Here is a 15,124-nt window from a genome sequence, read left to right as displayed (position 1 = left end):
GCCATTGTGGCAGAAACACAGATGGGAGTGAAAGTACATGTGTTGGGTGCTAAAATTCTCAGAATAATATAACTACATGCAAAAAAGAATCATATTTTGGCTTCAGAAACCAAAGAATGCTCATTGTGAACAACACATCAAACTTCAAAGAAAAACAGTTAAACACTATCTGTAAATCACTACACAGATCTAAGTGTTAGGCAGAAAAGAATTATAGTGAAGGCTGGAGTTCTCACAAATGGAAACTCACCAGCTGAATCCACTCAATTTAATGGCATTAGTTTTGTAAAGGTTAGTCTAATTTTTCCGGTCTTTGTAACAAAGTGTAATAAAGTTCTGAAAACTATTAAAGCAATTAATGTATGACACAGGAAAGAAGTGACAGACATTGTGGACTTTTTGGCAAACAGATATTCAAGTAAACATTTTGTGTAATAGAAAAACATTTCTTGGGACTCTTTCCTCATTAATGCTGACTTTACAGTAATTAGAAATCTCTTAGAAAATCAAGTCATTTTGGAATGGATGGAACTAATGAAATCTGCTTTCTCACAGATTGATGTGTTGTACATAGTTTTAAGCTCAAACTCAAACATTTCCCACATTTATGAACTCAGTGCACTTGTAAAGGTCTTTGGATAGCATGAACTCTGTACTGACTACACCTGAGCTCATGTTACAATCTTTTTATTTTATTTTTTATTTATTTATTTATTTTTTCAGTCAGGATACATCTAGAGATTATTGATGGGTCTCTTTCCTCCAGCTGGCTATTTATTCATACAAAATTTGTAGAAGCCTAATTATCTTCTCTATACCAAAACAGTCTGAAACTGGCTAGTGAGTTCTAAATTATGAGGAAGGAGAGATGGACAGATACACTTACACATTCACCATAATTGCATAAGCCTTTGGGGGGCAGAGAAAGAAGGCAGGAAGTAACAATATGTATAGTAGAGTGTCTATAGTCAGTCGAAGCAGGTTAAAATAAAATATTTAGGCATGTATATGCTGTTTCACTGCACCTTATGAATACCGAGTCACTTTGAAATGAACTAGCTAGTAGTGTAGCTGCAATAGTATAGATCTCCACATGGGTTAACTACTTGAAATTTAACCGACTTCTCAAGTAGAATTTGCAATCCATGATGAGCTTTGTATGGCCATAGCTATTCTGCCAGCAGTCTTTAAGCTACCTATTAAAACATGGTTTAAGTACTGTGCCTGCATGAATTCCAGTCACAGTATTGACTGAAATGCAGCCACCCAGGGCTGATATACTTGGCCTCTAGGTGTCACTTTGCTCGTGAGAGTAGAAATTAGTTCAATGTCTTGTTTTGGCTAACTCATTTTTTTTTCTGAAACAGAAAACCTTTCATACTGAATTCTTAAGTTTTCAGTTTCAAAGGTAATGAAAATTACTGTTAAAAATCAAAATCTGATCATAAAGCTATAAAAAGGACAATTTTCTCTATGCAAGTCTGCAGAATATAAGACTAATTGTGTGTAACTGCCAGTAGTTGCACATGCTCTACAAAACCTGAGGACAAATGCATACATTTGTGACTACCACTCACTGTCATCTTCTCTGTCTAGTAGGTACATACACAAATAAAAAGCACTCATATAACAACTACTTCTAAAACCATGCAGGACAGATGCTTTAGAGGTGACTTGAGTGAGGTGTTCAGTCACTATCAGAGAGCCAGTACTGACTTTTAGATAGTTCTTTATGAACAAAAGATGTAACACTGAATAGGCACTTAAGTTTGATTAATTTAAGTTAGATGTAAACTTTAAATGAGGAGGATTAACCATGGGAACAAACTACCCAGGGAAACAGTGAACTCTGTATCTTTTATGTTGTCAGATCAAGACTAAGTCTCTTTCTGAAAGATAAGCTTTACTAAAAGCTATTTACTGGAGTCAGTTCAGGAAAAAAAAAAACAGGTGAAACAAAATGGCTTGGAATATATGGGAAAATAGATGAAATGACTAAGTCATCTCTGGTAGTCCTAAAACTCATGATTCTAAAGATCACTATAGTCCACTAAGTGTACTAATCATCTGCATTACAACTGCACTTCTCAGCACACTTTGGTTTAGACGGGTTAAGCCAATTTTGATACCCTTTATATATATATATTCTCAACTGATGAGACTAAATATTCTGCACTATGCTGGGTTGCATCTCTTTGAGTTGTTAAGAAAGTTTAACCTTGCAATGTTTTCAATCTCAGGAATAGATTTGGTGTGAGATGACTTTATACTGCATTTTCACAGCCTTTGTAAGAAACATGTGGCCCTGGTTTTGCACATTTGCATGCTCAGAAAGTAAAAAGACTATGCATGTAACAGAGCAACTGCATCACTGAAAGAAGTGATGACAGACACACTAGGTATGTGACACAGAATGGTTCTACATATACATATACATAGGCGGGCTAAACTTTTGGGCTTGCAAATGATCAGAGCACTCTGATCATTATACAAAGCATGTTAAGTAGATCCCATGCACTCTTTTGGGACCTCTTCTGAGCTAGAGGACTAAGGTATGGTCACCATGGGCCCATGCCTGCAGACACTATGGTTTTACACTTCACAAGGTAGAGAGTCTGTACCCCGCTCTCCACATTATAGCCAGCCTGAGGCTGCATCCAGCTGGAATGGGACTTACATGATCTAAATAAGATCCTACGTGAGCACACTGCTCAAAGCTTACCGCTGAAATGACATTTTCTTCTCTGAAGGTGCAATCTGCCATCCCTCTCTCTCTCCCGTGGAAGTTATATTCTCTGAGGCATCTGCACAGCACATGATTTCTCCTTTAAAAAGAATTCTCCTTTAAAGAAAAAAAAGCCTCTATTATTTAGGCACGGAGAGGGGAACTGGGCCGTTTCTGAGCAGCAGCTGTTCAGAGGAATCACCTGAGGATTCAGGGGGTTTGAACCGCCCTGCCAGCGCCTCACAGAGGAGCGGCCCTCGCCGCCGCCCACACAGGCCTGGGCCCGCTCGACCTGATGGCGCCGACTGGAAATCACGCCTCTGCAGCGGGGCCGCCGGACCTCAATCCCTTCGCGGGCCGCAGGACCCCCCGGGGCTCCGGGGGCGATGCTGGAGGCGCCCGCGGCGGCCTAGGGGGCGCCGCTACGCGAGCAGCGGCCGCGCCGCGGCCTGCGCAGGGGCAAGCGCCGCGGCCCGCAGCGCCGCCGCCTCCGGGCAGCAGGTGGCGCCGGAGCGTCGCGCGCCCGGCGGGGGCGGGGGCGGCGCGGCGCTTGCGCGCTGCGGAGGCGGCGGCCGCGGCAGCAGCGGCGGCAGCAGAGGCGGCGGCGGCCTGAAGAGCCCCGGGGGGGGGGGGAGAGAGCGGGCGGCGGCGGCGGCAGTTGCGGCGGTTTGGCGTGTCGCTGCGCGGCCGTGATCGCGCGCCACAATGCCGGCGGTGTCGAAGGGCGATGGCATGCGGGGCCTGGCGGTCTTCATCTCCGACATCAGGAATTGTGAGTGCGGGCGCGGCGGGGCCTGGGCCGGGCCGGGCCGTGGGGCCGTCGCGGCGTTGCCCGGTTCCGTGGCGGCGTGCGGCCGCTGCGCCGGGGCGTCCCCCGCCGCCCCTCCCCCCGGCGCGAGCTGCGCGGGGCGCTCGCGGCTCGCGAAATGGCGGCGCGCCCCGGGGGGCAGCGGTGCGCAGGAGCCGCCTGAGGCTTCGCACTGTTTTCTTTTTCTTTTTTTTTTTTTTTTTCGTTTAAGGGTTTTAGTAGTGGCCCCGAGGGAAGGGGGGGGAGAGGCGGGCGTCTGTCGTTATTATCGTTTGTAAGGCGCAGAAGTGAAGCTGAGGTGCAGTCGTGGGGGGGGAGAGGGTTGCGGAGGGCCGAGGGAGGCCTCTGTGGCCTTCCTCCAAAGCTGTAGAGCGGTTTCAGCTCGAAATGTCATTGAAGGGAAGGAGGTCTCTGTGTCAGAGTGACTGTGCACAGGCCCTTTCTTAGATGCTTTTACATTTGTCTCTAAACGGTTTTTCAAATTCTGTCTTTGTAGCAAGCAGCCCTTAGAAGCGGTTTAGTTAAAACTAGGGTGGAGAGTGGTGCTGGTAGCGTTCCCCGAGGTGTGTGGGGACGTGCAGTGGCTAGTAAGTGCCTGTGGAGAGGAAAAGGGGGGAATGTGTGGGGTGATGTGGGGTGCTAATTTGCCGGGGGGAAGGCAAGAGTGTGTGTCCGAGAGGGGAAGCCTAAGCACGTAGCTTTCCTTCCTGACTCGAGATTGCATGTGGTTTAATATTAATCCGAGTTCGGGCCCGGAGTGCATGATGTGGCAAGAACTGCCTGGGGAAGGGCTAAGGTCACAGGAGTTGGCGTGATGAAACTGCTTTATATTTTGCCCATGTCTACCTCTCCAGATAACTTAAGGCTATTTTAAAAGCAGTGACAGCAAAGCTCCCTCCCCAGCAGATGGGACTGGCTTGGGAGTGGGTTGGGAGACTGTTTTATGTATTTTGTTGATCTAACTAGGCTTGCATTGGGATAACCAAACTGGCTTGGAAAACTTTTCTTTATCTTCAGAGGGCTTCACATTGATGGCTTCTAAATTAATCCAGGAGTATTTTAAAAGGTTGGGGAGAAAGTGGTACTGATAATCTGAGACTAGTTAAATTAGGTCAGTGCAATTTCCTTAAACTAAATTCAGATGATCTACACCTTTGCGCATGTAACCAGGGACCTCATAAGTAAATTTCAAGGTCCTTTTCAAGGCAAATGTTGTCTCAATGGGTGGAGTGTTTTGTTTTGGAGACCAAAGTTGCAGGTCTTTGATTTTTTTTTTTTAAAAAAAACTTACTGTTATATTGTGTAGAAGAAGAACTGAAGAAAATGAAATGTTATGTATCAGTTCAAGGTTACTTGACTGCTGTTGTGCTTTGATTGGCCCAAATGTTTACTGAAGATCATCTAGCGCTCTACAACTCCATGCAAACTCCGTATGATACCATGTGAAACTATGTTACATATCACTTAAAACTTGTTGCTGTAACATCTCCTCAATATTTTTGAATGACTATTCTCACTCATTTACCTAGAAGTACAATGACTTTTTTTTGAATGTCTTTATTTCTTGCGGTTGGAGAATATGTTTCTCCGCTCTCCTTGTATTGGATTCCATTGGCAAAAGAAATGCTCAGGCTCTTCTTAACCTAAATTTATAGATAAGGAATAAAAAAAAAATTTGATATAGTGGGGCATAATAGATTTACTGCCCATTGCTCCTAGGTTTGCCAGTATGTAGCCAGTGCGGGAATGCTGATGGAACAACTATATTTACATCCAATTTGGAAGAAGGAGCATCTCTTGCAAAGATGCAACTGACTTGTGAAACAAATAAAGCATTAGCTGTACTTGTAAAACTGTGAAAGGATTATATCTAAATTTTTATCTCCGGATACCTATTTGGAAGCTGTTACTGCCTTCTTCATAATGACGATGGGGAAAATTCAAAATAATTATGACTCCCAAATAGCTGTACCAGAGTTGGTAGTTCAAGCTAGTGTGGGGTATATGTAGCTTTCAAATAACTGTTCAATAGCATTTGACTCTTTTTTTTCCAAGGATACTCCAGAGGTGTTGCCAACTAACCAGGAGCTGGTGGGTGCTGAGTAAGATACCCAGATGTACTTAGTCACGCTCTCTAGAGACTCTATGCTTTGCAAGCACAATTATTAGCTTAAGCTGTATCTTCTCCATTTTGAAGTAAGGAAACTTGGTGACACACTGATATATGTGCTAGCATCCTGAATTTTTCTTAGCTTTGACTTTGTTGGACTCTCATCTTTCTGCCCTACTACTACTACCACCAATATTTGAATGTTTTTAGCTTGCTTACAGCCCTTTCAGGTTATCATAAATAACAGCTGAAACATTACTCTTTTTTTTTTTTGAAAGATCTTGCAGAGTTAATGGGTTTGTAATATATGTGTTGCTGAATAAAAATGTAGATATTGCCTGTAAACTGTACTCGGGTGGGTACACAGCAGGTACTTCCAAGGTGACAACGTAAGTACACTTGAAGCTTGGGTTACATAACTGTAGACCTTCTGGTTTTGGAAATACTTAATCTTCTTGCATCAGATATTTCTTCCTGGACATGTATACCAACAATTCCTGCAGCACTGAACAGTATATCATTCTCTTACAAATTTATAAATGACTAATTTGGGAATTGTGCTAGTCTTGTCCATCTCTTGTTACTGGCCTATCAGAGGGTTTCAATTAACCATCTTTAAAAGCAATTTTCAGTACTTGCGGTTCTAGCTGATAATGAGTAAATGAAGAGCTAACACTGCCAGTCTGCATTTAATAGTTAATGATACATTATCACTTCCGTGACTCAGGTATGTTTTTGGGGCTTGGGGTATCTATAAACTTCTTGACCATGTTGTAAATTTTTTTGTGGAATATTTTTATATCATGTGTGTCTTAAATGTTTTGAATATAAAATATAACTTTCCACATGATTAAAGAAAGTCTACTTAAGAAAAGATGCTAGTTCTGCAAAAGTGTATAAAGCTTTTTTTTTTTTTAAGTCAGTAGACTACTTATAGCGAGTCATAAAATGTGTGAGAAGCAAGAGCTTCTTATGCTTACTGACTTTGTTAGTCTAGTCTCTGTAAAACTGAGCGACCTTGTGAGGTGTTCACTTTTTTTATTCTTAATTTATCTTGAGCAAGTATAATGTGAATTTTTAAAACCCAATAGTATAAGAAACTGAATTATCCAGCACTTCATGGTGGCTCTTCAGATTTGTTGCATGTCCTGTATTTTTGCATATAGAGCTCCTGGTGGAGGTGGCAGAAGGAAGAGTGATTAAGAAATGTGAAAACAACCCTATTAGATTCTTGACAACTTGCCAGTAGATAATATGGGCTTTTCTAGAAGCCTTGTTCAACTAGATTGCTTTAACATATATGAAATAGCTTTTTGCTTATCATTTCTAGACCCCAGAAAAGAGACTAGAAGGCTATAAATTGAAAGCTGAAATAATGCTCTTAGTTAGGAGATGTAACTTGGCCCAATGAGACAACAGCAAGACATGGCTATACTGTGAAATATATTGTGGTATAGAGATAGCAGACATGGAAAGTTCATGTGGTCTATCAAGTGCTGTTCAAGTCTGAAAGAATCTTTGTCACTGCTTGGATACCTCATTAACTGTACAAAAATTGGCATGTCTTAAATGTGAGTATATGAACTCTTGTAAGAAATCCTTATTCCTTAATGTATGTTAAATCTATTTTCTTACCTGCACTGAAGAGCTGCTAAAGTAAATTGACTTATGCAAAATGGTGCTTTATAAACTCTATAGCCATCTTAGCTACAGAACAGTTGGACTCATGCACAGGATTTGGGGTGATGGGAGTAGTGGTTGATAATGGCTTTATGCTCATCTAGTTCTCAGAACTGTCTGGGTGACAGATGACTATTACAACAACAATATTATTGCAAATTCACTCCTAAAAACTAGGAAAGCTTATCTCTTTCTTTGCTTTGGGGGAGGGAGAAATAGTTTTTATTACAGTATTAAGTGTACTACTTGTAACCCCATCCTCCACTGTAAAGTGAGGAAGCATCTATTCTTGAGATGGTGGAATGTTCCTATGCAGAGACAAAGTCTGCTGCCACAACAGGTTGGAAGAAGACAAATTTTCTTGCTTTCTTTCATTATCTTAGGTGACTGCCTTATTAATCTAGTCTCTAAATGTTTTTCTATCTGTTTGAAGGCACTATTCTTGTTTATTTTAGAGAGGAGATAGGCTAAGGAGAAGTAAACTCAACACGTATTAAAACAATGTATCTCCCCTCTGAGAATTTTATGCATTAATTCTTCTTTGTACTAGGCATGGGGGAGTGCTCAGCCTCTTGAGGCATTTGACTTCAGTAGCTTTACTTTGCTAAATCTGTACCCATGCATAGGGTAAAGAGCATCAGGTTACTGAGAAACAAGTATGTGGGAGGAATAAAAGTGCACCATACTGTTCAGATTATGATCACCCTTTTGAGTGGGTAGTGGACATCAGAGTGGATATGTGAGAGGGGTATGCAAGTAATTTAAGTTACTAAATACTTACCTATTTTGAGGTATTCTTCTTGGTGAGAACAGTCACAGTGAAACAAATTTCACATTGGATGAGGTGAGCTAGCACAAGCTGTTTCGGTGTTCTGCATCAGTGATGTGGTTTTCAACAAGGAGGCTACAGTTAATGCACTGCTCCTCTGAGATGAAGACTCTCCCCTTTGGATGGGGCACAATTCCGAAGTAAGATTTGTGCTACCTCTGTAGGCAGTTCAGGACTTTTCTATGCATCTAAACACTTGGACTATATAACTTTCTGAGGAAATTTGAAAGCAAAGATGGGGGTTGATTTGCTGTCCTTTTTGCAAGGCTATATTCACCTTACCAGTACAGCCTTTTTCCTGTCAGTTGCTGATACAAGAAAACTAGAAGGAGGTGCTCAGATGTATAGTAAGCAAGCGTGAAAAAGTATTTTCATTACTTGTGTCTACTTGCAGAAGAGTGATTTAAGGAAAACACAAGTAGCATGAGATTAATCTGAGAGGGATGTGTAAAACAAAGCTAGTATTCTGTGCAGCACTCATCTAAACTTTCGTTTGGTCTTTTCACTGAGCTCCAAAGGGTTTGTTACGCTGTTGGATTTGTGCCCATTTGGCTGAGAAAGGGGGAAGAATAGGCAAAGATGATCATAGGTAGCTGAGAGGTAATAAACAGCTAGGATCTTTGTGACGTGCGACCTCCATTATGTCATTGGAATAACAAAAAATGCCTGGTAGATTTGAAATACCTCGAATAAGGGCTGCCCATGTGTATTAGTAACAAGTTTGATTGCTGCAGAGAATGTGATGTTACTTGCATCAGTTTGTCTTCTTTATGAATGTGCTTTAATGGGTTTTTTTTGTAAGGTCCCTGAAGTACCCCCACACAGTAGTTTCAGATAAACTAGGAGACTTTGGGCAAGCCCCCAACTGTTCTTCTGTTATTTGAACCTGAACTAAGGTGAAAAAGAGCATACAGTGACTTATACTGCGTCAGTGCAATATTGCCACACCTGCTTGAAGAGAAGGTGTAGCAGTATAGCATGTACACTGTTCAAGGAAATGACTAGTTAAATGTTGATTCCTCAATGAAAGAGGAAGAACTGCTTTGTGTAATAGCCCAATGTGCTTCTGCTTTTATGTATTTTCTCAGTTTAAAGCTTCTTTTGAAAAGAGCCAATGTCTTTTTATTAACTAAATTGTAAAATAGATGTTCCAGTTGTCATAAAGTTACTCGGATAGGAGCTTCCAGTAAGCTTTCTCTTCACTTGGGGATCTAATCTTAATTAATGCTAGACCCTGCTACTTATTGCTGAAACAACTCTTTCACAGACTTGAACTGCAGTGCTTTTCTTCATTTGTGGTGTCTAATTAGAAAAAAAAAAAAAAAGTAGTACATGGTAACACTTAAAATGACTGAGCTCACATTAGATTACTGCAATTAGAAGATTCTAATTGCAGATGACGAAACGTGGAAGCTGGTGTGTGCTCTTTTGCATTTATTCCCCCTTCCTTTAGGGGACAAGGAGTTAATAGCATGCTAGATTACAGTAAAGCCTATGACTCCCTGCTGTTTCATGAGAAGTCTTATAGGGGAAAACTACTAGGAGCATGCTGGAGAAAATTCAGTTCTGTGGATAGCAGTTCACTTTGTAGTGCGCATTTTCAAATGCACTACAAGTGTGCATCAAGTGTGATGATTTCCTAAGTGTGATCAGTAGGTCACTGAAGTTTTCCATTGTGGTAATGGATATGTAATCACAACAGGATGTCCAGAAGCACAACAAGCGTGAGCTGCCTTTACGCCTCTTTTTGAGGGAGGCGGAAGGAACACAGAACAGTGCTAGGAGTCCAGAGCTGCTGTCTTCTAAGAAGTATGGCCTTGAATTGAACTGATTGTGAAACTACATCAACATACCTTACTGAAGGGACGCTAGTAGTGCTTTGACTGCAGTGTCCCTCCCACTTAATTGACCAATTGTCTAAGTTATTTCTAATGTAGGTGCTAGGAAAGCGTACAAACGCAGGAAAAACTGTTTGGGAAACAGTGATATGTTTTTACCTGTGGTATGTTATCTCATGCTTCTAAGGAAAATTCCTAACAGTATCTTTAATATGGAGAGTTTCTGCTTCAAGTAAGAACTCCTACACTTTTCCCAAGTAGAGATTTCTAACCACTAGAGAACTCGGAGGGGAAGCTGCTGCTCTTAGCATTGACAATATTTATAGTACTGCTTTCTTAAACAGAAAACTGAATAGAATTGTCATGTCTCAAAGGCCTGTTCGATACTCAATGTGAACAGAAAGGCATATTCTGTTAGACAAATGGCAGTGCCACAATAGTCACTGCTACTACTACTTGCCTTCAAGAAAACTCACACGATGCTGGCAAGTTTTCTCATGCTCATATAGCTTCCTATCCAACATGCTTCATAGTCTTTTTATTTATTTATTTATTTATTTTTGCACTAGTGATGGCACATCTCTAATTGTTGTATCATCAGATGTCCTACCTTTTACCCGGAGCAACTGAGGCTAAGAGGTAACACAGTGAAACAATTCTGCCTTATGCACAAATTAAAAAGTAAATGCATTAGCAGGTGGTTTCAATTATATTGTTTGCTAATTATAAGCAAATTGGAGCTGAATGGGTGGTGGGGCTATCTAAATTTACTTGAAGCTTATCGGTCTTAACAATACTGAAATAGTTACTTGTGTCATGGGTAAAGTATTGATTTAAACTCCAGCATTGGGCTTTCCCCCTCCCCCCAAGTAAAACTTTTTAAGTAATAATTAATAGGCAATGTTACCAGTCTCTTAGCTAAGATTCCAGTGTTTTTCATGTCTGCTGGTAACTGACAGCACAGTAATGACAAACAGCTCCTAATTCTGTGGCCTGGTTGAGTGACCTACCTGGTAAGAGGACTGGAGAGAGAAACTGATTCATTTAAAGGAAGGTCTGAATCCTGGAAAAGAATTCTGAGAACCTGAATTAGGAGGGTTTTCTGGACAGCTGAAGTCTTTCTGATGAGGCTTGAGTAACCCAGGCTTTAAAGGTCATGAAAAAGTTCAATAATAGGCTAGGAGCTTGGTTTATCTTCTAGTATCATCCAGCTTTTGCTTTAGGAATGGCACTTCTGACTCTACTGAGTGTTCCATCCTTGCAGGAATCTGAACTTTGAAGATGAGGCTGGGAGAGAAAAGTAACTACTAAAACAAGCCAGACCAGATAACTGTTTTTCCTGCTGCATAAGGTGAAAGACTTAGTTTACAGCCTAGCTGTCTTGATTCAGTAGCTAGAACCTTCAGGTCTTATCTTCATTATATAGCATCTGATAGGCAAGCTAGCTTTCATCTCAGATGTCTGTATACTACTATTGCATGAATAAATGGCACCAATCAATCTTTTTTTTAAAAAATACAGACTTTTAGTGTTTCTACTTAATCAACATGGATGCTCTTTGTGCATCAAGTGTGGTTTGAGGCAGTTTACACTTAGTGCTGCAGCAAATTAATCCTGCTGGACTAGATGACCATCTAAATGAGCCACAAGCAGCACACTAGTTCCACCCTTGGAACATTCAATTAGTCTTGCAGCTCTTCTGCCAAGTTACTATCATGATGCATCTGAAATACTGTCCTAAGATGAACAGATTGTCAACATATCCCTTTCCATAACTCCTATTTTCTTTTTGTTATGTAGATTTTAATGCAGAGTTACTAACTTGATTAAGGTGGTGTTATTCGTGTAGTATTGAAGCTCTGACTACAGACTGGGTTACTAAGAGATTAAGAACAGTAACACTTTATTCTTCCAAAGAGTTGGATGACTTGTGATACTCCGTACTCTTAAACAAGATGGTAATCGAAGATGAAAGTACACTGCAGACTACCTCACATAATGAAGTCTGTAGGTAGTGCAGTGGATAGTCTGGCAAACTGCCAAATATGATTTACTTGACTGCTGAGCACCTCAGACAGTGCTGTGGCTGGTATCTGTTTGCTCAGGTATTCATCTTGGATAAGATTAACAGCATTGTTATATACTTTGTTGCTTTACAGCTGTAATATATGTCTTATCATCCACAAAATAGCCAGCCAAGACTTACAGGCTTGCAATCGCTGCTTTTAATCTCTTGTTACGGATATTTAATCAGTCTTATTAAACTGGAAAAGTCTAATAAGTGAAAGAGAGAAGGATGTGGCCTAAGCTGATGTGGGATATGAAAATCTTAGTATCTGTGTGTACTCTGGTTTAAATGTTGCCCCAACCATCAGTTTGTATACATGGTGTAACCTTTATTAAGCCTCTCCAAGCTGAGTAGCTTGGCTACAGTAGATAATTTCTTTAAACAAGAAGCTGCCTTACAGCCTGGAAATGAGACAGATGAAGCAATTGCCTTGCCAAGCTTGAAATGTAGGCTTCCAGTTCTGCTACCGACAACTTCTCAACTTTAATCAATAATGGTTTTATCTTCCTTTCTGACCAGCCTTAAGGGTGCTTAAGTATTTTAATAGTAGTAAAACAAATGTGCTTGTAGAAATTCTCCAGCAAGTGTTAACATGGCCAAGTAATGTGAAGGAAACTTGTAAGTTAAATGTTTCTCAAACAGGCTGCCCTTTGGTGGGTCAGAAAACCTAGCTAAAACTGATGTCTCTTGATTGTTTTTTTTTTTCCTTTCCCTTGTATACAGAACAACGTGAAGCCACCTGTTCCTGTGAGAATTTATCTCACTTTGTCGTCATCTAATGCAAACAATAATGAGTTAGACTGTGATTACCATACAACACTACTGCTGGAGTTCTAGGAAATTTGTTAATTCAAAAGTTAGAATTAAGCTGAAGTATCCCAAGCATTATGTGGCTGTCCTCAGTGGCACGTGGCACTCTGTACTAGTGCTGCTCTGAGACTGCAATTTCAGGCATGTATATACTGTGGTTGGTGATAGTGCTGCCTCTATTCTTCAAGTGCTTGCATTAGCTTAGATGCTGACATTGAGAGAATCTTTTGCTCGTCTTCAGAATGGGGGTGGAATTTAATTTATTGACTTAAACTTTATTTGGGCCATTTTAGCTGAACTTTACTGGTGTGAAGGGTTGCAAAATGGGGTAGGCTAATTGAAAAAAAGCAGTTACTTAGTCTTCTCCTTTAATGGGGAACAGCTAGCAAACTATGCTAATTTGCCAAGCATCATCATGGCTCCTTTTAGACAAGTCTCCAGCCTATTAAACTAAGATATTTAAATAGTTGCTTTATTCATGTTAAGATGCTTGCTTTCTGGATGAAAGTGATGTAGTAAGGAGACAATTTAGGGCTTGATTATGAATCCAACTTGTGTTTCCAATATGTGGAATTGTATTTGTATCACCAGGTAGTTAATACTGTGTTTATGTTTTGTTAAAGCTTAGATGAGATTATGTAGTACATTCAAAAATGGAGCAGCTTGTTGGAATTAAGAACAGACTTTTGTTTTATGTTAACGTGCTACAGGTCTTGGGCTTCATAGGTGTGCTAACTTTAAGGGAAACGAAAACTTCAGACCCAAGGTTACTGTTTGTTATGGGCATTCTGGTCAACTCAATGGGGGTGCTGATTGCAGCCTCAGCAAAGCAGTACATATCTGCCAAAGGGTGCTGATTTCACAAATTCGTAAAGTATTTCAGTGAAGCTTCCCTTAATGCTCTGTTGCTTGCTTAGGAAACAAAAAACATAGTTTTTAGAAGCAACTGATGATGTGTGAGTCTAATGGGTAAAAATGCAGCTAGAAATGCTCGGAGAGAGGAGAAGGTGGCTTTGGGCTTTGAAAGAAAAACAAACAAAAAAGCCGAAAAACATCAAGCCATTGGTTCCATCTTAGATTAAGAAAGCTGACTAAGATTGATGTTCTTGTCTTGTTTTCCTCTTCTCTATTCCCAATTTTTAACTTTAGTTATTATTGTCACACTTACTGAGGTTAGAGGAAACAATTGCTAATAAATTCAAAGTGCATATTGCAACTCTTTATTTTCAGATAGAAGAACTTTAAGATGTAAAGCAAGGACCTAGCTTCCAAACCATCTAGCTAGTTAAATATCATACTCAGTTTAGTGACATCCCAGACTGAGATCAGTATTCTCTGCCCATTTACCTGAAGGAAATATGAAATCTGTAGTCTCAATTCATTAAAGTATGAGTTATGTGCCCTTTCATTTGAAAAGGAAAAGACATTGGTAGTTTTAGCTGAAATTAAAACTTTATCTTCTAGTTTCTGATAATACTGGGACAAGTTAAGTGTTGAAAATGAAACTAAGGGGGGTGTTTTTAGGTCTTTAAAAGAAGTGTTCTTATTGAAGATTGTTTATCAGTCTTGGACTTCTTATTTATTTACTTATCATTTTGGCATATTACTTACTACAGCACTCTATTCATAGAGGATATGGACCTAAAAGCTGAAGACTTGCTTTCATCTGGCTGTGATTTCTTAATGATGGCAGGTATCTTAAACATAATGCTTGAATATATCCAGCCTGTGCACAGGACAAATAGTCTAATAAGATTGAGACAAATCTAAGATCTGTCATGGAAGACACTGCAAGCTTTAAATTCTCCCTGCTGTTGTGAGTAGCACTACTGTTTAAAAATCAGTTTATTTTGGCCATGTTTAATTTGAAGAAAAATCCTTATATATATTGTGTGAAATATTGGTGGAAATTTGGTTAAACTTGTTGATCTGAACAGATGCCTCTTATGTTTGGAGGGAACTATACTGTAGTCTTTAGCCCTGTCAGTCCAGGAATGAATAGGAGATTCTAGGCTAAATTAAAATTAAGGATATACCTCCAAGTTTGCCTGAAAACTGAGAGGCACATAGATAGAAACTATAATTTATGGTTCAGAATAGGTATCAGGAATTGAGCTCTGAAAAGGCCTAAATTTTTAAAAATGGTAAGTGCACGAGTAACTGAAAGTAACCTTTTCTTTTGGGCTGAGTGTGTAGTGCATTGCTTCTTTTTTTGGGGGGGGGAGGGGGGAGCTGGGGGGGGGGGAATTGTAGTTT

General features: G+C 40.3%; 2 protein-coding genes across 6 annotated transcripts in view; one reads left to right on the top strand and one right to left on the bottom strand.

Moving 5' to 3' along the window:
• CHID1 (chitinase domain containing 1) overlaps window positions 1–3,116 on the bottom strand; it is a 123,194-nt gene extending 120,078 nt beyond the window's left edge. The window contains exons 1-2 of one of the 2 annotated variants that reach the window (XM_062576894.1): window positions 2,928–3,116; window positions 2,723–2,842 (exon numbers count right to left, since the gene is read on the bottom strand). The gene's annotated coding sequence lies outside the window, so the exon portion shown is untranslated. The remainder of the gene's footprint in view (window positions 1–2,722; window positions 2,843–2,927) is intronic. The other variant, XM_062576892.1, reaches the window with a different exon arrangement.
• Window positions 3,117–3,332: 216 nt separating this feature from the next.
• Window positions 3,333–15,124, top strand: part of AP2A2 (adaptor related protein complex 2 subunit alpha 2) — a 53,077-nt gene continuing 41,285 nt past the window's right edge. For all 4 annotated transcript variants that reach the window (XM_062575977.1, XM_062575975.1, XM_062575978.1 and 1 more), the window contains exon 1: window positions 3,333–3,497. In XM_062575977.1, the coding sequence (XP_062431961.1) occupies window positions 3,431–3,497 (67 nt within the window). In that variant the 5' untranslated portion in view covers window positions 3,333–3,430. The remainder of the gene's footprint in view (window positions 3,498–15,124) is intronic.

This window comes from Rhea pennata, chromosome 5, assembly GCF_028389875.1.
Source record: "Rhea pennata isolate bPtePen1 chromosome 5, bPtePen1.pri, whole genome shotgun sequence".
NCBI classification, from domain to species: Eukaryota; Metazoa; Chordata; class Aves; order Rheiformes; family Rheidae; genus Rhea; species Rhea pennata.
This window is presented reverse-complemented; position numbering and strand designations above follow the sequence as displayed.